At 42.3% G+C, this 21,869-nt stretch overlaps 1 protein-coding gene across 1 annotated transcript in view; it reads left to right on the top strand.

Annotated features, from left to right (window-relative positions):
* Positions 1–18,811, top strand: part of LOC117668697 (vomeronasal type-2 receptor 26-like) — a 38,484-nt gene extending 19,673 nt beyond the window's left edge. Inside the window, exons 3-7 of the mRNA XM_034422759.3 lie at positions 11,596–11,718; positions 12,386–13,243; positions 14,884–15,111; positions 15,847–15,973; positions 17,560–18,811. Coding sequence (XP_034278650.2) covers positions 11,596–11,718; positions 12,386–13,243; positions 14,884–15,111; positions 15,847–15,973; positions 17,560–18,458 — 2,235 coding nt within the window. The 3' untranslated portion in view covers positions 18,459–18,811. The remainder of the gene's footprint in view (positions 1–11,595; positions 11,719–12,385; positions 13,244–14,883; positions 15,112–15,846; positions 15,974–17,559) is intronic.
* The last annotated feature ends 3,058 nt before the right edge of the window (positions 18,812–21,869 follow it).

Genomic DNA, 21,869 nt, shown 5'->3' with positions numbered 1-21,869 from the left:
CACTACCCACGTTGCTGCATTCTGGACCAGCTGGAGCCTCCGGGTGCCCCTCAAGGGGACCCCCATGTAGAGAGCATTGCAGTAGTCAAGGCGAGAGGTGATGAGGGCGTGAGTGACTGTGCACAGGGAATCCCGATCAAGAAAGGGCCGCAACTGGCGAATCAGGCGAACCTGATAAAAGGTCCCCCTGGTTGCAGCCGTCAGATGTTCCTCCAAGGACAGCTGCATATCCAGGAGGACTCCCAGATTGCGAGCCCTTTCTGTGGGGGCCAAGGACTCGCCCCCATTAGTCAGTGATGGAGTCAACTGACTATATCGGGATGCCGGGAGCCACAGTCACTCAGTCTTGGAAGGGTTGAGCTTGAGCCTGTTCCTCCCCATCCAGATCCGCACAGCCTCCAGGCACTGAGACATCACTTCAAGGGCATCGTTGGGGTGGCCTGGGGTGGAGATGTACAGCTGGGTGTCATCAGCGTACTGATGGTATCTCACCCCGAAGCCACAGATGATCTCACCTAGCGGCTTCACATAAATGTTGAATAGAAGGGGTGAGAGGACCGATCCCTGCAGCACTCCACAGGCGAGAGGCCTCGAGGTCGACCTCTGCCCCCCTGCCAACACAAACTGCGACCGGTCGGAGAGAAAGGAGGAGAACCACCGCAATACGGTGCCTCCCACCCCCAACTCTTCCAGCCGGTGCAGCATGATACCATGGTCGATGGTATCAAAAGCCGCTGAGAGGTCTAACAGGACCAGAACAGAGGAGCAACCCCTGTCCCGAGCCCTCCAGAGATCATCAACCAACGCAACCAATGCCGTTTCCGTGCTGTGCCCAGACCTGAAACCTGACTGGAATGGATCTAGATAAGATGTTTCCTCCAGAAATTGTGGAAACTGTCGCGCGACCACACTCTCAACAACCTTCACCATAAAGCGAAGGTTGGAGACAGGATGATAGTTGGCCAATATTGCCGGATCCAGGGACGGCTTCTTGAGGAGAGGCCTCACCACCGCCTCTTTCAAGGCAGCGGGGAAGTAACCCTCACTCAATGAAGCGTTGATAACACCCTGGAGCCAGCCTCGTGTAACCTCCCAGGAAGCCAGTACCAACCAGGAGGGACACGGGTCCAGTAAACATGTGGCCGTACTAAGTCTCCCCAAAATTCTGTCCACATCATCGGGAGTCACAGCATCAAACTCCTCCCAGATAACATTCTCAAGACTATTCCTCGCCACCCTGCCCTGATCTACCCAGTCAGAGTCCAAATCCCCCCCGGATCTGAGCGATTTTGTCATACAGGTATTGTCCAAAATCCTCTGCCCTGCCTTCCAGGGGATCCTCCCGCACTCCCGGATGGATCAGGGAGCGGTTCACCCTAAACAGGGCAGCCGGACAATTCCCTGATGACGCAATAGAGGCGGAAAAGTAATTAAACGTCTTTATCACCACTAGGTAGGCCTTAATATGCGACCTTACCAGTGTTCGATCAGATTCAGCGAGACTGGCCCTCCAACCGCTCTCCAGGCATCTTTTCCGGCGCTTCATTTCCCTCAGCTCCTCAGTAAACCAAGGAGCTGCGCGGGATCAGCACCGGGTCAGAGGCCGCAAAGGCACGACTCAGTCCAAGGCCCCACCAGCCGCCCGATCCCAGGCGGCTACCAGGTCCTCAGCCGAGTCATGTGCTAGATCCTCAGGAAATGGCCCAAGCTCCATCTGGAACCTATCAGGATCCATCAGGCGCCTGGGGCGGACCCATCTTATTGGCTCTGCCTCCCTGCGGCGGGGTGTAGCGGTTTGAAGGTCCAGGCGAAGGAGCGAGTGATCTGACCATGACAAGGGTTCCATGTCTATATCCCCTATAATAAGATCACTCAACCATTGGCCAGAGACAAAAATCAAGTCCAGAGTGTGTCCCCCCCTGTGGGTGGGGCCATGAACTAGTTGGGTCAGGTCCATGGCTGTCATGGAAGCCATGAACTCCCGAGCCATCTCAGATGTTTCACCGATGGATGGCAAGTTGAAATCACCCATGACCATAAGCCTGGGTGTATCAACTGCCACCATGGCTATCACGTTGAGGAGCTTGGGCAGGGCCATTGCCGTGCGGCAGGGAGCCAGATACGCAAGCAACAAGCCCATCTGAACCCCATGACCCCATCTCACAAAGAGGGATTCACATCCGGCAATCTGTGGCACAATGGTCTCCCTCAGACTAAGACTCTCATTAATAATAACCGCCACCCCCCGCCCCTCCCCTGGGCCCTCGGCTGATGGAATGCTCTGAAGCCTGGTGGGCACATCTCAACCAGAGGGACCCCTCCCTCTGGGCCCAACCAGGTCTCCATAATACCTGCCAGGTCCGCTCCCCCCTCCTGTATAAGATCGTGAATGAGGGGGGCCTTATTTACCATGGACCTGGCATTGCACAGCATCAGCCGAAGGCCCAGGTCCTGAGTATCTGAGCCACCTAGTATCCGAGGGGAGCCTTGGAGACCGGGGCGCGCAATAGCTCTCAAACAGCGAGTGCGCACCCCCGACATGTGATATGGTCTCCTGCTCCCGCCATATCTGCCCCTCCCATCCACCGTGCTGATGGTACACCCCTCATTGGTATAGCCCTCCATCCCCTCCCCAATCCCTCATCCTGCACCCTCCAAACCGTTGCCCCGTGCCAGGCTCAGCTCTGACCTTAGTGGATTTCCCCCCCCATCCCCTTTGGTCGTCCTCCCCGTTCCCCTTAAAAAATTGTTAAAAGACCCCCTCCCCGAACCCTTTAAAATCTTATTAAAACACTTTCCTAAAAAACCCCACAAGCCCTTCCTCGCACCATGCCATCTCTCAGGATTCCAAAATCTGTCATCGAGATAGGCCCTCGATAGAGTGGAGGGCCAAACCTGCGAGAGGGGGGAATCTCGCAGGGCAAGGAGTTCAGACACTGAGTACATTAAATCGTCAGGGGTGAGGATAGTCCATGGTCGGGAGACCACCATGATGTTATAATACAGGGGAAAAAGTTCCAGTCCATGGCACAGGCAGCCGAATTCCATTGCCCTCTCACAGCAGTGGAGGGGGAGATATGCCATCCAACCCCCGGAAATTTCTTGGCCGACCGTCCTCTCACAAAGGCCGACCAATAAAACTTTGATGGAAACCTGGGAGTGAAGGCAGCCATACACCGGCCTCGAGTCCATAGATCCAGTTCCCCATATGGATTAGGAGAAGTCAGAAAGCCCAATCCTCCAGTTCATGAGAAGGATTAGTTCAAAGTTTAGTTCAGGAGAAATCTTGCAAGGCAGGAGATTCAGAGATGGCTTGATGGAAATGGGGGAAAATAGGAACAGCTCAGCAGGTCAGGATAGGCTGGGTAGCTATAGCCATAATGAGGCCAACAAGGTCTTAACTCGGTTGAAAAAAGGAAGGAGAGGAGGGGGAAATATAGGCAGCAAGTGCCAACAGACGTTTTCCAGCCCCCTCAAATCTCTCAAAACTTCCAATTGATGGAACATAGTGCTCACCCAGTTTTGCCCCCTCCAGTTCACCATGGAGGTCTCCGGGTCTGCATGGAGGTGGTCCTGCCCCCAAGGGCCAAACACCCTCCAGCCACCAGGGAAATCCACTTTTGAGGCTGCTGCCAAGAGTCCCATGCCACCTCAGTTGGCCTACAGGCCTTTAGGAAGCCGCCCTGGCACCAGCCGCCATCCTTATGGTTGGGCCTTATTTGTCCAACCATGAGAGTCCCAATATGACTGGGTCTGTCATCTTGGGGGCTATTATGAAGCGGATCATTTCCCAGTGATCTGCTAGTTCCAGTCTCACGGGTTCAGTCAAGTGTGTGGCGTACGCTCCCCCCACTAGGGACCCATCAACTTGCTCAAAGCGAATTGGTTGTTTGAGCTTTTTAGCTCGGATCCCCAGTTTTAGAACTGTGGGTAGGTTAATTAGGCACCTTGTGCTACCAGAGTCTATTAGGGCTTGGAAAGTCCCTTGGGCCCCTGTTTTGGGGGCTGTTAGGCATATGGGGAAAAGAAAAGGATGGACGGGTCCACTCACCATTAGGTCATCCTCGCCTTCGTCCTCCATGTCATAGGGTTCGGGGGACTGATCTCCCTCATCTGGGATTCCTCTGGTTTCGGTCAGGTGAGCGAAAAACACTGGAATTTGGGGAGCTTTCCATGGTACGTGGGTGGAGTGCTTGGGCCCTCGTTCCGGTTATGCTTTGGGTGGTGGAGCTGGTCCCAGTCTAGGGGTTCCACATCTTGCTGCTATGTGGCCATTCCCCCCACATCTGTAGCATTTCAGTGGGTTCCATGGGGCAGTTGGCCTCTGGGTGGGCTGTGATGTTGGGGTTTCTTGTCTGTTGAGTGGCCCCTGGTCCAGTCGGCTCCTCTCCTTTCCATCTGGTGGTTTCGACATGTCGTTCGCCCGCAGCCCTCTGTCGACTTTTATCACTACCCGGAACCATTCAGAGAGTCGGTTTGAGATGTCCCGATAAGCAGTCACTTGGGAAATTCTCTTATCTAGGCTTGTTCAAAAAAAAATACACCAGCAATCGCTCTGGTATGGGGAGGCAGTGTCCCAATGACTCTCCTGAATTCACGGATATGCTCTCTGATAGGCTTCTCCTTCTGCATTAGGTTTCTTAGCTCGTCTTCCACATAGGGATCCTCCTCCTCCTCCTCATAACGGGCTCTCAATAGTTGCAAGAACCCATCCGCATCTTGCAGCTGGGGGCCCCTGTTTTTGTAGAGGGATGCTGACCACCTCTTTGCTTCTCCCTCCAGCCCTTCCGAGATAACATTCACTAGGGCTCTTGGGAAAGGGTAGAGGTGTCCAAAATGCTCTATGTATATCTCAGCTGAATTGAGGAATTGGGCAAGATTGTCTGGGTCACCATTGAACTTCCCTCTGAACTGGGGTGGTCCCTCTCTCTCTGCCCTCTCCTCTCTGTGCTGAGCTCTGTAGGGCCGGCCTTGGTGTTGATAGTCCTCTGCCTTGTCTCTCATCCTGGGGTAGGGAGGTGCTGCCTCATCTAGGCTTCGCTGCTTGCTGGGAGGGGGGGGACCCATGGATGCGTCGTTGGGCTCCTCCTCCTCCTGCTGTGGAGGGGGGAAGGGCTGCGCTTTGGCCTACGGCCTCTTGGATCAACAGCCCAGATTGGTTCTCTCTTTTCTTTGGGTCTGCAAGATGGCCCCTCCCCCTGAAGGGTGGCACAGTCAAATTTCTCTTTCAACTCATCTATGGGGCTTTCGAGTGGCTTCTTTAGAATTTCTTGGTGCTTAGTTTGTTTTCGGGCTTGCTCCCATTCCCATAGCCAGTTCACCCTTCCCAATTCACTTAGGGGTTTCCCTTTATCTTTCCCGTTTGGAAAGGGAAATTTAGCCTCGGAGGCTTTTGGCACAGTCCCAGGGTACTTATCTGGCTCACGTTTCTTTGCTTGAAGTTCTGCCGAGGGGGAAGACGGGGAGAGTTGAGCCTTCATACTTTCCAAACTGGCTAGGATCACGGCCGGTTCTCCTCCTCCCGTTGCTTGAAGCAGGCTTTCTTCCAAAAGCTTGGCTTCAGCCATAGTGTCCGAAGATAACCTCCAGTCCGACCACACATCTGGGAGGGAGTGGGATGATTTAAAATCAGCCAGCCTGGCTTTGGAGGAGTTTTGGCTGAATGTCAGGTTTCATTGCTATCTTAAATAAACTTCATTCTCAAACGCAAGGTCTCTAATGAATCTTTTTTTTATTTAAGAATAGGAGAACGACATCCCTGAACTCTTTGTGTGCAGCCAAAACTGGCACCTCCTTCCAAACCCCTCCCTTTCCGTTCTTCAACCCCAATGTCTCATTGGCCATCATGCAGATCCATCTCTTCGTCCCAAGCACTTTCTTTTCACAGGAATTTCCCCCCTCCCTCTGTCACCCAGGTAACGCTATCTTCTGAAGAGCAGGGAACTAGGTAAAAGTTCATCTCAGCATTAAAGCAAAGCTTCTCCCTCTTTCATTCATGTCAGCGCTGAAGGAGATCATAATTTGGAATGCTGACATCGACGAGGAAGCCCCAAGGTGGGGGCTCAGCGATGTTGATCCACTGGCCAGCCAGCCCTTCTTGCCTCCCTCTCCAGGGGTGGAAACGGCCATCCTCCTTTGGGGGCCGGCAGCTTCTCCAGCCACAGCCCCGTAACTGCCAATTGCCAAGTGGGGGAAGTCCAGGCAGCCAAGTGCCAGTGGTGGGCAGGGAAGAAGGAGGTGGGGGTGGCAGTTGTGGTGCCCGCTCCCTCTCTCAGTTGCATCTTGCCAGCCCTGCTTCACCAACAGGTGCCTGCCGGCTTGCAGGAGCCTTTTTTGGGCCAGCTGCTTGGCCGCTTGGAGCATCCTGGTTGATCCCCACCACAAGTCTGGGGATGGACAAAGCCTGAACTAAGAAGCAGAGGCAGAGGGACACCACAGCTGCCCAACGCAGGAGTCCTTGCAGCTGCCATTGGACCCGGACAAGGGTGGGGCCAGGAGGCACCTCTCCTGGGAGACTTAACTGCACTCGGCTCCCAGCATTGCATCACTCACTCAGCACTCCCACTGCATGGCTGTCAGAGGGAAGGGAAGGGAAGGAAGGAAGGAAAGAAAGAAGGAGGCTCATTCGGAGCAACTGACACCATTGTGCCCTGAAGCGAAAGGTGGCTGACTTGTAGGGCAAGAGAGCCACCGGTCGAGGAAAGAGCTCAAAGATTTGCCACCATCGCTCCGCCAAGGGGAAAAAAGCTGAAGGGTCCCAATGGAGAGGTTCTACCTGCCACATAATTATGCATCTTTTCCAAAAATCACGCTTAGTGCCATGGTGACGCTGTCCCCTGAGGGCTGCCCACTCACCATCCCCTATTCCTCGGGCCCCGCATCCAGCCCAGGACCAGGGGTTGCGCCACTTCCATGCAAGTTCGGCCGCCAGGAGAGAGCGCTGTTCTGGGGTTCTACGTGCTTTCAGGCCTCCTGCCCCTTTCTGCTTCCGCTCTGTTTCACCCAGGATGAATGGAAAGCATGCAGGTACTTGGCACTAAGTGCTAACTCTTGGAAGCAACGCATAATTACATGGCAGGCGCAGGTTCTTCCATTGGGACCCTTCGGCTTCTCCCCCCCCTCAGTGGAGCGATGGTGGACTGAAGTCCCTGGTAAATCTTCAAGCTCTTTCCTCAGTGAAAGGCGGGTCCCTTTATTGGCTGGCAAAGTGCTTCTGGGGGTGGGGAGGGCAAAAACGGTCCCTCAGAGGACTCCTGGGCCCATTTTTCCCTTCTATGTCCCCACAAGCACTCTGCTGGCCATAAATGAGGTACGTGAAGGCCTTCCGGGAGCCCCACGCAGCCCATTTTCCCCTCCCCTTCCCCATAAGCACTCTGTTGGACATAAACGAGCTGCGTGAAGACCTCCTGGGAGCTCCACGTGGCCCGTTTTTCTTTCCCTTGTCCCCACAAACACTCTGCCTGCTAAAGTAAGTCCTGTGCTTGGCTGAAGGGTAGGGGCTGGTGGGCAGGCGGGGTGAGGTGGGTGGGGCAGCCTCTTTGTCCCCCATGAGCCAGATTAATGGTCTGGGCAGGCCGTACCTGGCCTGCGGGCCTTAGTTTGAGGACCCCTGTTCTAGAGTCTCAACTTTTTTTTTACATCGTGGTGACCAAAACTGAACACAGTATTCCAAGTGTGGCCTTACCAAGACATTATAAAGTGGTATTAATATTTCATGTGATCTTGATTGTATCCCTCTGTTTATGAAGCATAGAACTGTGTTGGCTTTTTTAGCAGCTGCTGCACACTGCTGGCTCATATTTAAATGGTTGTCCACTAGGACTCCAAGATCCCTCTCACAGTTGCTACTATTGAGCAAGGTACCACATATACTGTACCTGTGCATTTTGTTTTTCTTGCCTAAATGTAGAACCTTACTTTTTTCACCATTGAATTTTATTTTGTTAGATAGCGTCCAATGTCCAAGTCTGTCAAGATCCTTCTGTATCTTGAGCCTATCTTCTGGAGTGATTCCCTCGTCCAAGTCATTGATGAAGATGTTGAAGAGTACTGGGCCTAAAACAGAGCCTTGGGGTACTCTACTGCATACTTCCCTCCATGTAAATGCAGTTCCATTGAGGACTACACATTGAGTGCGGTTGGTCAGCCAGTTTATGAATCCATCTGGTGGTGATGCTGCCTAACCCACATTTTTCTACTTTATCTAGTACTAGGTTATGGCACTAATACTTATTTACTTAGCATATGGAATATCATATATGATACATGGACTGGCGATATAAATTAACATTTCAACTAGATTACTAAAATCGAATAAAATATAAATGTCTGGTGTCTGGTCATGTGATCTACATTTTGACATGGGACTAATACTCCATTAAAAGAAAGAGAAATTTCATTCTTTGAAAAAAATAAAATAAAACCACACTTGCAACAAAGTTTGACTTTATCTGATGAGTAGGTTGATATGCAATTGTGGAATTCTGACCTGAGTGAATGAATCTAGTATTGCTGGACTATGTGGTATATGATGAAAAGGGTAATTCCCCCCTCTATTAATGAATCATGTTTGCTCCTTTTCATATCAAAGTTAGCTGATGTTGATATATTAGAATGGTATAATGATGCCTCAGATAGATAGATCAAAGATTTCTTTGATTTGATAAACAACCTAGGGTAATTAATGTATCCGTGGAAATGAATCCAGTGTACCAGATTTACCTAGTATATTTTTTCAGTTTTAATCACTCTATCAATTTATTGTATATGAAGTTTGCCTTGTGTATCTGTCAGGAAATTTGATTAAAAAAAAGGCTTAACACACTATTATGCTGTAAAAAAATCAAATCAAATTACAGTAATTAAATACACACTTTGAGCCCTTTTCTCAGGAGAGATTACAAAATATTTAGAATTGGAGAGGACTTGATTATTTCCCCAATGGTCCAAATTATACGTTCCTTATGAAACTGAATTTTCAGAAAGTCAACCTACTGTGAGTGCATTTACCTAATTTCAAAATATATTTTGTTGAATAGGGTATAGACAACTATTATTTGAAGGGTCTCAGTTCAAGTCTTCATTTCATGCCCCAACATATTTCATTCTTAATAGTTTCTGTAATTTTTTCTCTTCTTTTTTTCCCCTTCTTCCTCTCCTATTTCTTTGTAGTACTGTGGCAACTGTCTTAGAGACCTTATATTTAAAGATATTTAAAAAATGATGCCATGTAGTTTAATGGAATAGAGATAGAATATTTTTCTGTGCAGGGACATCTATGTTTTTCAGGATGGAAATTATCAACACTGGGATGATGCACCTTGTGTTCCTGTTCTGTATTACATGCAAAACATATGCTATGAATTGTAGCATACCCGATGACCCTCTTCCTATAGCCCATCAATTTGCTCAGCCAGGAAATGTTATCTTTGGGGCAATTGTCTCTCAAGCCTTCTTCTTTCATAATAGCCCTTCCTTCACAGAAGATCCCTCTCGGACCTTAATCAATGAAGTGATGTAAGAATTCTACTTCTTTTCCTCTTCAGACTAGTAAGGGCAAAATAATTGGTGGGGGGAAGAGTTAAGCAGCAGGATTATAGTGATAAAAGTCTTTGAACATTTTTATACCCACAATGTCCTTGGGAATTTTCTGTTAATTGATTTTCTCTCTTTTTGAAATGTAAGAAATTGGCTACTACGGAAAAACATCATGTACCTTCATTCACTGCAGCAAATCTGTGTACAATTCTACTGATGTTTCCTTTGTGATTAATAAACCATTTGTAATAGTTTATGATAATTTGTCAGAAGTTCTGGCTAATAATAAAACTGCTTCTACTTATCTTCAAAATATCATTTGTTGAATAGTTTAGAGAGAAGTGTCATTTGTAGCCTTTTTATTCTGATCTCATATAATATTCTGGTATTACTCTAATAGGACTAAGAAAACAGTCATACTCTCTGTATTTGCTGACTATATCACTTTAGATAATGTAATTTATCTTCAGCATGTTGAGAGATCATAGAAGGGAACGTAAAGAAATGGAAGCTTTATTAAATATAAGCTATAGTAACACTTGCAGAATCTTATTTAGTTTATAGTCAGTGAGGAAAATACCTTTTCTCACCATCAGCTAAAAAAAGAAATGAAGATTGCAAAGTAGCTTCTGAAATAGAAAACTCTTTTTTCCCTTAATGGCTTTAGTTCAAAGGATATTAAAGAATTGAAAGGAGGTAGAAGTACAAAGAAACACACATGCATGAAGACTGAAAAAAAAAGAATAGGTTGGGAGAAAACATTCCAGTACTGTGGTAACTTTCTTAGAGGCCATAAGAATAGTCAAAAACGATGCCATGGAATTTAATTTTGTAGACATAGGAAACTTTTATGTATAGGAAAATCTATGTTTTCTTGAATCACAATTGTCAACCATTTTGATGATGATGATAACAGAATAACAGAGTTAAAAAGGACCTTGGAGGTCTTCAAGCCCAACCATCACTTCAGACAAATGGTTGTCAAATCTCTTTTAAAAAATCTACAGCATTGGAGCACCACAACTTCTGGAAGCGAGTCGTTCCACTGATTAATTGTTCTGTCAAGACATTTCTCCTTAGTTGTAGGTTGGTTCTCTCCTTGATTAGTTTCAATCTGTTGCTTTGTGTCCTGCCCTCAGGTGTTTTGGAGAATAGGTTAATCTGCTTTTCTTTGTGGTAGCACCTTGAATAGATAACATGATGATGTTCACTCTTGGTGATTCTATGGGCCTGTCACCTACAACTGTGAACCTGAACTACTTCTTTGAGTTTTTCTATGCTTGTCTGATATTACCAAAAATAGGATGGGGATGGCATCAATGATGCTCTAAGTGTTCATGTACTGTATTATAAGCAAAACACATGCCATGGATTGTACCATACCTGATGGGAAAGGAGATTTGTTAATAAGGCTACATATTAAACAAGAAGTGTAACAATTAGATATGGATTCAAAGCATATTTCATGTCTATGATTTGTAAACTGTGTCTTTCCAATGACAAATTATGGCAGGAGATTAAATAAAAAACAACTTGCCTTTTCTTTGGAGAGGTACAAATTATTTTGTCACCTCAAGGAGATATAAGAATTGCTTTCTCCTAGTCCATTCAGACACCAATCTAAAGTCACATTGATTTTTTTCTTGAACACTTGCAATGAGACAAGGTATAGCAACTCTTTTGAGGAGTTCGGTTATTTAAGAGTTTCAGCATCTCTTCCACCTAACTGCTGAGTTTCAGCAACTGTAGCTTGAAGGAACTGCCTCTCAGTTAATTGTCGGACTGGTTCTATGGATGACTTTGAACGACATGGCATTCAGTTTTATAGTTTTCAGTACCCAAGTATAAGGGAAAGATGAGCTTAGTTAAATTGATAGTTTTTGTTGCAGTTCTATGCCAAAGACGTATCAACACCTCCTTGCTTTGGTGTTTGCTGTCAAGGAAATAAATAGGAACCCTAAGCTCCTACCGAACATCACATTGGGTTTTCACATTGTGAACAATTACTTCCCTGAGAGGGTAACCTATAAGGCAACATTGGACTTACTTTCTACACAGCAGAAATTTGTTCCCAACTTTACTTGTGATTTAAAGAAAACATTAATTGCTGCTATCGGAGGACGTTTGTCGGAGACCTCATTCATCATGGCCACAGTCCTTGGCAACTACAAGATTCCACAGGTAGATCCTTGAGATTACTCTCTAGAAATCTCAATTTCTTTAATTTCTTTCCTTCTTAAAGCACCTTTCCAGACTTCACTTTCCGAGTGGAAAATCTAGGAAAACACTGTACAAATAAACTATGGGGATGAGTAATTTAGAAATTAAGGATTCTTTGTAGATTCCCTAAAATAGAGAAGATTAGCAAACTCCTGTTGAGTTTTAAAATGGTTGGGTCACTACAGAAAACATTCTGCCTGTCCTACATGGTACTTGATTCCCTTCAGGAAATCAAACAAGAAGACTTTTTCAGATAATAAATGCCTTGCTTTCAGTTTTGTGCTATGTTTTAAGTGTTTTCACATTCAGTTAAAATGGGCTTAGAAACATAGGTGATGCTTATAACTGATACAATACTGGAAATATCATTTCCCCCAAAATAAGACATCCCCTGATAATAAGACCAATAAAACTTTTGAGCACATGGCAATAAGGCCAAGTGCTTATTTCAGGGTTCAAAAAAATATACAACTAAGTCTTATTTTTGGGGAAACATGGTATATGAACTAACTACATAATTTCCAGCTACAGGTCAGTGCCAACTTTTTGCCTTAGTTATGATGAATATGAATCCCATTTCATATTCTTATGTAATGGTTTTGATAATTTGCTACATATTGACTTTCAGCTTGCCTATGGAACATTTTCTTCAGTACATGGTGAGAAAAATCTATTTCCATCCTTGTACCAAATGGTCCCAAATGAAATGCATCAATACACTGGGGTTATTCAGTTACTTCAGCATTTTGGATGGAATTGGATTGGGATCTTGGCTGTGGATGATGACTATGGGCACATGTTTTTGCAGAAAATTGAACCATTGCTTTTCCAAAACAGCATTTGTTATGCTTTCATATGTAGAACACCAAGGAAGGCATATATAGATGAATATATTCAGTTGCTTACAGTGCAGTTAAGATATGATCAATTCTTTGTGGAGGATAAAGTCAAAGTGTGTTTAATCTACGCCCTAAGTCCAGCCATGCAAAATCTGAGAATGATCATCCTTGTAGCATCTGTTTTTTCATGGCCACTTTTAGGTAAAGTGTGGATTATTACATCCCACTGGAATTTTGAATCAATGTCTGTTCAGAGACTTTGGGATATACAGAGTTTCTATGGTGCTCTATCATTCACAGTTCGCTCAAAAGAGCCCCCTGGATTCCAAGAATTTCTTCACACTGTAAGGCCATCTTGGGCAAAAGAAGACAGTTTCATTCAGAATTTTTGGGAGCAGGCATTTGACTGCCCATTACACATGTCCAGTATAAATGAAGATAACAAGGTATTGTGCACTGGGGATGAGAAGTTAGAGAGTGTGCCGAGTATATTATTTGAAACGAGCATGAGTGGACACAGCTACAACATTTATAATGCAGTCTATGTTATGGTGCATTCTTTGGATGTCTTACTCAAATCCAGATCCAGATGTAGAAATGCAATAGGAACAGAACAAGTAATATTTCAGGATTTACAACCATGGCAGGTATTTTATTTTATTTCTATTACATGAAAATGGTTTGTTTAATTGCACCATCATATATTGGGAATGATGTTATACATAAAGCTACTGGGAATAATGTTACACAGCACTGTTATACCAATGAATTTTGTTGAATAAAAAGCACTTTTCCTTTTGAAAATAAAAGCTTTTATATGAGTACTTATTTTGTAGGGATATTTCTTTCCCAAATGGGAAAAATATAACTACTAATTTAAATTATCTTTGGTTTAGGAGAAGCGTTTTTCTATTCTACAGAATTTACTAGACCCACAGCCTTTATACAGGGATGGCCATTGTTGTTTTTCCTAAGAGCAGTAGTTTTACATATTAATCTGTTTTGGAATCTAAGAGCCATAGAAAATATACAAACTATGAAGTGAGGCTGTTGAAGTGAGAAAGAACAATTATGTTAAGATTAAATATTTATTATGTTTAGAGTTTCAGAATTCAGTAAAGATAAAATTGTATCTTCTAAATTTCCAGTTGGGTTATTAAATGTAGATCAGTAGTCACCAACCTTTACAGCTTTGTGGACTGGCGGTGGGGGAGAAAAAATGTTTTTTTGTGAGTGGTAGATATGCAGCTCCACTTGCATAAGTGGCAGGCACTCTCACGTGTGCATGTGAAGGTCTATTTGTCCCAGCAGTGGGCTTCACATGTGAGAGTGCATGCCCATTGCTTGTGGAAATGGAGCTGCACCTGCACTCACCATCCAGTAATGGGCTATAGCCCAGAGGTTGGAAACCTCTGATGTAGATAATCCATCTATGTCAATGAGGACTGGCTACTTTGTCATGGAATTTGAGAAACACTATTTGAGAATCCATTTTGGAGTGATTTCATATTCTATGCAGCCAAAAAACTGTGGGTTTTCTAATTAGACAATCATTGTGAGTTAACTTCCCTCATGTTCCTGGAAATTCTGTTTATCATAAAAACCGTTATAATCTATTTAGCATAAATCTCTGCTTTGAAGATAACAACAATTATTTTTAATATTTTGAAAAAATGGGGCATATTTAACTGTGGTTAAAAGGGATTAACAGTCAACAATTAATAGCATTAGCAATACTGTGGCATTTAGACTTATATACCACTTCACAGTGCTTTTCTGCCCTCTCTAAGCAGTTTACAGAGTCAGCATATTGCCCCCAACAATCTGGGTCCCTATATTACCAACCTTGGAAGGATGGAAGGCTGAGTCAACCTTGAGCCTGTTGAGATTTGAACTGCCAAATTGTAGGCAGCCGGCTGTCAGCAGAAGTAGCCTGCAGTACTTCATTTTAACCACTGCATCACCATGGCTCTTAATGAGCTTAATGAGCTGGAAGTAAAATATGGAAGATGTAGGATGACAACCATTTTGGTTAATGTACCAAACTAGAAATTGGGAGATGTGACTTCTACTCCTGTTTAGGCACAAAGCCAACTGGTGAGCTTAGACCAGTCACTCTTTCTTATTCCTAGGAAAGCAGTTGTGGACATGTTATCAAAGGACTTGAAGTACATTCAATCCTCATTTGCATTTTTCAAAGCAGGCTAGTTCAGCTTGAAATAATTTTATGCAGTTGTTATGATTACAAGTCTTGCTCTTAATTTCTTTCATTTTTTTTTAAATATAGTTTCATTTTGTCTTGAAAAGCATTGTATTCAACAACAGTATAGGAGACACTATTACATTTGATGAAAACAGACAACTGATTACGGGTTTTGATGTTGCAAACTGGATTACTTTCCCCAATAATTCTTTTTCTCGAGTGAAGGTTGGAACATTGGAACCTCGGGCTCCACCAGGCAGAGAATTAACTCTTGATGACAATCAAATTGTATGGCACAGAAGCTTTAACCAGGTGAGGAGAAGCTGCAGATTGATAACTAATAATAGAAGAAAAAGTGCTCTTTGGAGCCATTGTGAAATACATGGCAATAATTGAAGAAAATGACATTTCCTCAAAGCAGAGATTGCAGCCTTCCTTCTTGTCACATGATCACATTTCTGGCTCATGCCAACTGGCTCAGATACAGTTGCAGTGTCGCATAGTGACATAACCCTGATTTGCAGAATTTTTAGCCAGTTATCAGCAAAACAAACAAACAAACAAAAATCTTATTTGGCAGATTTTCTTAATGAATATGTAACTGGATTAACAATGATGTGATTCACTTTGCAACCATTGTAAAATTGTTGCAAAAATTGAATATTTCACACAGTATCCTGACTTTGAACTGCAGCATCTTATGACTGAAATTCTGCACCCCATTCTGTTTGTATATCTGGGACTATCTGTAGTGCCACATTCTGGTTTTAAACATTCTGGATTACATTTGTTTTTCTTTAGCAAAAAAAAAAAAAAAACCTAATCCAAATACCTGTCAGATCCTAAGAAAACATAATTTTCTGACATTCTAGATCCTCTGCTAGAACATCCAAAGAAGTCAATGCCAATTCCCTCCTATTAACTCAAGTTTCCTCATTTTCATTTTTCTCCCCTGCTTCTTCATTCTGATTGTGGGTTCCTGTTTTGGAAAGTTTTACTATTTTAAGTACTTTATTCTCTGATTCTCTCATACCTATTATTGTTCAGGTGCTTCCCATTTCTACGTGCAATGACCACTGCTATCCAGGCTCCAGCAGAAAGAAGAAGGAAGGAGAGAAATTTTGTTGCTATGATTGTGTGCCCTGTTCAGAGGGACAGATCTCTGATGAAATAGGTAGGACAAAAAGAGGAGTTTGGTTTACTGACTAGCAAAAATCCAATCCAGAGCTTTGATCTATTTAAGGGAACCACATGAATGACAGCAAAAACAAAAGAACCTGAGAAAAAGACCCCTCCATAATATTCTTTCTTCTCTTTCTTTCTGTCTCTCCCTATCTTGCTCTCTTATATATCTCCTTCTCATGCATGTATATATGCAATTAAAATTTTAAACAAAAGTTTTTTATGATGACAAATGGCAATGTAATCAGCAGGGTATAAATCAATTTTAAAGGAATTCATTCATAGGCTAAGGCAACACCAGGTTATAAATGTATCTGTGACATAAATTTATCCTTCCACTGTTGGAAGGACTAGTCTCTGAGCAAAGCAAAAAAGGATGTGAAATTGATTTCCATTATTCAGCTATGACATTCCATTTAATGGAGATGTAGTTCAAAAATATGCTAACTGAAAATATTAAATTCATGGTCAAATAAGTACAAAGGGCAGGATAATGTGTATGATGTGACAAAAATATAATTCATTGAAGCATTTCTCCCTTTACATCTGTAATAACATGAGAATTTAGTGTTTTCTAATAAATAAAGTTCTAATAAATCTGATATAATAAATCTAATAAAAGTATTCTATATCCATTCAATTTTTAATTTGGTTATCCAGATTGATTGCCATAATTTAGACAAAATAGGCTTCTCCAATTTCTTAAAATGATATATGAAATTAATTTATTAGTATAAAGTATTTATAATATTTATTTTTACAAACTTGTCTCTGAAATTGCAAATATAGCTAATCCAAAATGGAAGGGTACTTAAGAGTCTACAGCAGTAGAGAGATTCAAATCCTGTCGCTACTGGTTTGCTTGTGGGTGCGCGTGCTTCCTTCTGTGCATGCGTAGAAGCTTCTGTGCATGCGCAGAGATGTCTGGCCAGGTGGGGGGAGCCTTCCACCGCTACCAGTTCACCCGATCTGGGGTGAACTGGTAGCAACCCATCACTGGTTACAGTTTTTTTTAAAATTTGATTTATATGCCGCCCTTCTCCAGAGACTCAGGGCGGCTTACAATGTGCTAAGCAATAGCCTTCATCCTTTTGTATATTTATACAAAGTCAGCTTATTGCCTCCACAACTGAGTCCTCAATTTACCTACCTGAGAAAGGATGGAAGGCTGAGACAACCTTGAGCCTGGCAAGATTCAAACCTGCAGTAATTGCAGGCAGCTGGTATTAATAACAGGGTGCTTTAGACCACTGTACTACCAAGGCTCTAGTATTAGTAGAGTATTAGTAACAATCTAATACTAACAGTATTAGTAACAATCTCAATTTACAAATGAAGAGAGGGATAGAAAACACTTTTATTTGATTTTAATTTTCAAACAACATTCTCTGTGCATAATGAAGGCCCTCAGGCTCAAATTTACTTTATGAGACTGATGTATAATCTTTTATTAAAAAAATAATTGGTATATTCTCTTCTCAAAATACGTAACATACGAACATCAATTGTATACTATATATTCTATACTGATATAAAGTATGCTATATTGGAAAGCTAATTTCTTTTTTCTTTTTCCAGATATGGATGTCTGCATGAAATGTCCAGAAAATGAATATCCCAACAACAACCAAAATCAATGTATTCCCAAAGTGTTGACCTATCTTTCTTATGACGAACCTTTAGGAATCCTCTTTGTTACTTTGGCTATTGTTTTCACTTTGATTACAGTCCCCGTGTTTGGACTATTTTGGACGCATCGAGAGACTCCAATTGTCAAAGCCAACAACTGGAGCCTCACTTGTATCCTCCTCCTTTCCCTTCTCCTCTGTTTCCTCTGCTCCTTCCACTTCATAGGAAGACCTAAAAAGATGACCTGCCTTCTCCGGCAAATGACTTTTGGCATTTCCTTCTCAGTGGTACTTTCATCTATACTGGCAAAAACCATGACTGTGATCCTGGCATTTATGGCAACAAAACCAGGCTCTGGATTGAGGAAATGGGTAGGGAAAGGACTGGCCAATTCTATTGTCCTTTCAGGTTCCTTCATTCAGGTAGGAATTTGCACTGTTTGGCTGAGTACCTCTCCTCCTTTCCCAGATACAGACCTGCACTCACTGAAGGGAGAAATCATAATGGAATGCAATGAAGGCTCAGTGATCATGTTTTACTGTGTCCTGGGTTACATGGGCTTCCTGGCTATTGTCAGCTTTAACATTGCTTTTCAAGCCAGGAAGCTTCCCAGCAATTTCAATGAGGCTAAGTTCATCACTTTCAGCATGTTGGTCTTCTGCAGCGTTTGGCTGTCATTTGTTCCAACCTATCTGAGCACCAAAGGAAAATACATGGTAGCTGTGGAGATCTTCTCCATCTTATCCTCCAGTGCTGGTTTACTGGGGTGTATATTTTTCCCCAAATGCTACATCATTTTACTGAGACCTGAGATGAACAGGAAAAAAAATTTAGTAAGGAAGGAATAATAACTGGTTTTTTTTAATGAAATATTTTTAGATTATTGTGAACTGTATTTATGTATATTAATTTATCTTGATGGAATTTTAAAAAATTACTCTGACCTTGATTTAACTTAATTTATACATAAAACTTGATATGGAGAAAAGAAGCCCTTAAAATAGATCTGTTTCAAGATCAAAGAATGGATGTGTTATAGGCAGTTAAATGTGAATGATGATTACCTGAATGTAAATTTTGATTAATATAATCAGATGTGTCCATATGTTGCCAAAAGCTGAAAGAATTGCCATATACATATATGGAATTTTGTTAGGTTCTGTATGCTCCTTTGGCTAATAAAGGAAAAGTTTATTTTGGAGCACGTTCATGTTTTATATGTTTTTCATAGTGATTTATTAATGGATAGTTTATGGGCCAGCATCCTTCTTTGGCTATATTAAAATGAGAATACCCTTGCTCTTTTAATTTTATTTTAATTTATTAGAATTTGTCAAACAAAAATGAGAACAAAAATAAAAGAAAAAATACAATGACAGGGACAATATGCACGATTGTGCACTTATGCTTGCCCCTTCTACTGACCACATAAGTATGAAGTAAGGTCCATGGACAGAGGGACATGGTGGCTCAGTGGCTAAGATGCTGAACTTGTTGATCAAAAGGTTGACTTTTCAGCAGTTTGAATCCCTAGTGCCATGTAACAGAGTGAGCTCCTGTTACTTGTCCCAGCTTCTGCCAACCTAGCAGTTGAAAGCACATAAAAAATGCAAGTAGAAAAATAGGGACCAACTTTGGTGGGAAGGTAACAGTGTTCGGTGTGCCTTTCATGTGTCTGTTTTAATTGCAATAATACTCACATGAGCAACAACTTTAAACTCAATGTATATCATTCTAAACTTGACTGTAAAAAAAATATGATTTCTGTAATACAGTTGGCAAAGTCTGGAATGCTCTATCTGATCCAGTTGTCTTAGCTACAAATTTTCATAGTTTCAGTTGCAAATTGACTTCCGTGAATTTTAAGGTAAAGGTAAAATTTCCCCTTGAACATATGTGCTAGTCGTTCCTGATTCTAGGGGGTGGTGCTCATCTCCGTTTCAAAGCCAAAGAGCCAGCACTGTCCAAAGACGTCTCTATGGTCATGTGGCCAGCATGACTAAATGCCAAAGGTGCACAGAACATTGTTACCTTCCCATCAAAGGTGGTCCCTATTTTTCTACTTGTATTTTTTACATGTTTTTGAACTGCTAGGTTGGCAGAAGCGGGAATAAAAAATGGGAGCTCACCCCATTACGCAGCACTAGAGATTCGAACTGCTGAACTGCCAATCTTTTAATAGACAAACTCAGTGTCTTAGCCACTGAGCCACCACATCCCTCCTAGTAGCATAGGGAATTCTATTGTATACAGAAAAGTGCAAAACTTTTCTTGTGAAATACTTCTGAGCCTGCTCGGTTGTACTGATGTCAGATATATGGTGGGGATTCCAAACATTGAACAATACTCTAAGATTGGTCTAGCATAAGTTTTATAAGCTCTAATTAGCAATATGAGGTTTCCAGAAAAAAAGCTTTTCAAAATTAGATTTTCAAACTTAATGCTTTTTTAGTAATGCTGTTAACAATGAACTTTGGAACATTAGAAATAAGTACACCTAGGTCCTTGACAAAGTGAGGGTCATCTGCTAGATCAATACCACCTAGCTTATACTTGACATTCTGATTACGTTTACCAATATGTAAGACAGACCATTTATTAATCAAAATTTGAAGTTGCCAAATAGATGACCATTCAGAGTCAAGAGCACTTTGCAAAACAACAGAATTATCTGTAGTATTAAATAATTTTATGTCATCAGCAAACAGGACACAATTGCTTTTAAGCTGATCACATAAATAGTTGATATAAAGCAAGAAAAACGTGGGACCTAAAATGCTGCCTTGAGGAACACCATTGTTACCTAATTCAGGATTAGACAGCGAGTTCCCTATTTTGACTTTCTGCAGTCTATTAGACAGGAAAGCAGCAATCCACTTATACAAAGGTCCAGAAATGCCGTAAGAGTTTAATTTTAACAGCAGTTTATCATGTACTACTGTATCAAAAACTTTACAAAAATCTATGTAAATTACATCTACAGCTTTACCTTGATCAAGACATGTAGTCCAGATGTTTTTACAGTGCAAAAGTTGTAAATTACAGGATATCTTTTTCCTAAAGCCAAACTGTTTGTTTGTTTCTAAGTGGTGAACAATGGATTGGTTTATAATTGATTTCATAACTTTGCATGTAACACAGCATAGAGAGATTGCTATAATTTTTTACCGAACTAGGGTCACCTTTTTTAAAGATTGATATAACTATAGCTGATGACCATAGATCAGGCAAAGAACTAGTTCAAAACGATACTTCAAAAATTGTACACAAAGGTTCAGCTAGGACGGTAGCAAGCTTTTGCAAGAAAAGAACACATAATCCATCTGGTCCTGTGGATAGCAATGGCTTTAGATTACATAATGCTAATTCAACATTATCTACTGTAAAATTAATATTCAGCAATTTGCTACAACTATTTAAGATTCAACTTGCGAATGAGGGATTGCAACCATTGCTATCCACAAAAACTGAACTAAAATGTATTGAATATATTGGCCTGACCAACATTATCATTACAATCAACCACGTTTTGCCCTTTTAGGGGTGGAATCACTTGTGAGTCTTTAAGTTTCGAGTTAACAAAGTTGTAAAAGGCTCACATAGAGTTTGAGTTTAACAGCTTTTCTTCTGTTTACAGAGATAATTGGTTCATTCACCTTTAATTTGATGACATAAGACTTTGTAGCAGCATTTGAAGTTGGCAACCTAACCTATCTTCTTGTTCTGCCAATGAGATTTTTTTCTTAGATTGTAATTTTCTTATTGCCTTGGGTAATTTATTCTTTATAATGTTTTTGGCTTTTTTTGGTACGTAATAATTTATAGCTCGATTAATTTCAAGCAAAAAGATGTTCTAAAAATCTACATTTTTACAACCTGAAAACAGATGGTGCCAATTTAAAGATGCAAAATCAGCAGCTATTAAATCATAGTTTGCTGTTTTAAAATTGTAATTTGGAGAACAGTCATTAAGACCCAGTTTAGGAGGATACAGATTGATACAAAAGTCAATCATATTATGATCACTGATTCACTTGTTGATTCATTTAAGGCCCAATTAACTAATTGCAAATTAAAGTTGCCAAGAAGAACAAAAGGATGTGGGCAAGAAGCCGCCCAGGTTAATAGTTCAATTCACTTTTTCCCATGGCCAAGATCACAATCAGGGGCTCTGTAACATAACAAGAAGCCATTCTTGTAGTATTTAGAGTCAGGTCACAAACAATGGACTCTGGAAAAGCAAGCTCAGGAGTAACATT

The sequence above is a fragment of the Pantherophis guttatus genome, chromosome 4 (assembly GCF_059756535.1).
Source record: "Pantherophis guttatus breed Tessera chromosome 4, ASM5975653v1, whole genome shotgun sequence".
Lineage (NCBI taxonomy): Eukaryota > Metazoa > Chordata > Lepidosauria > Squamata > Colubridae > Pantherophis > Pantherophis guttatus.
The sequence above is the reverse complement of the archived record's forward strand: the minus strand, read 5'-3'. Positions and strand labels throughout refer to the sequence as shown.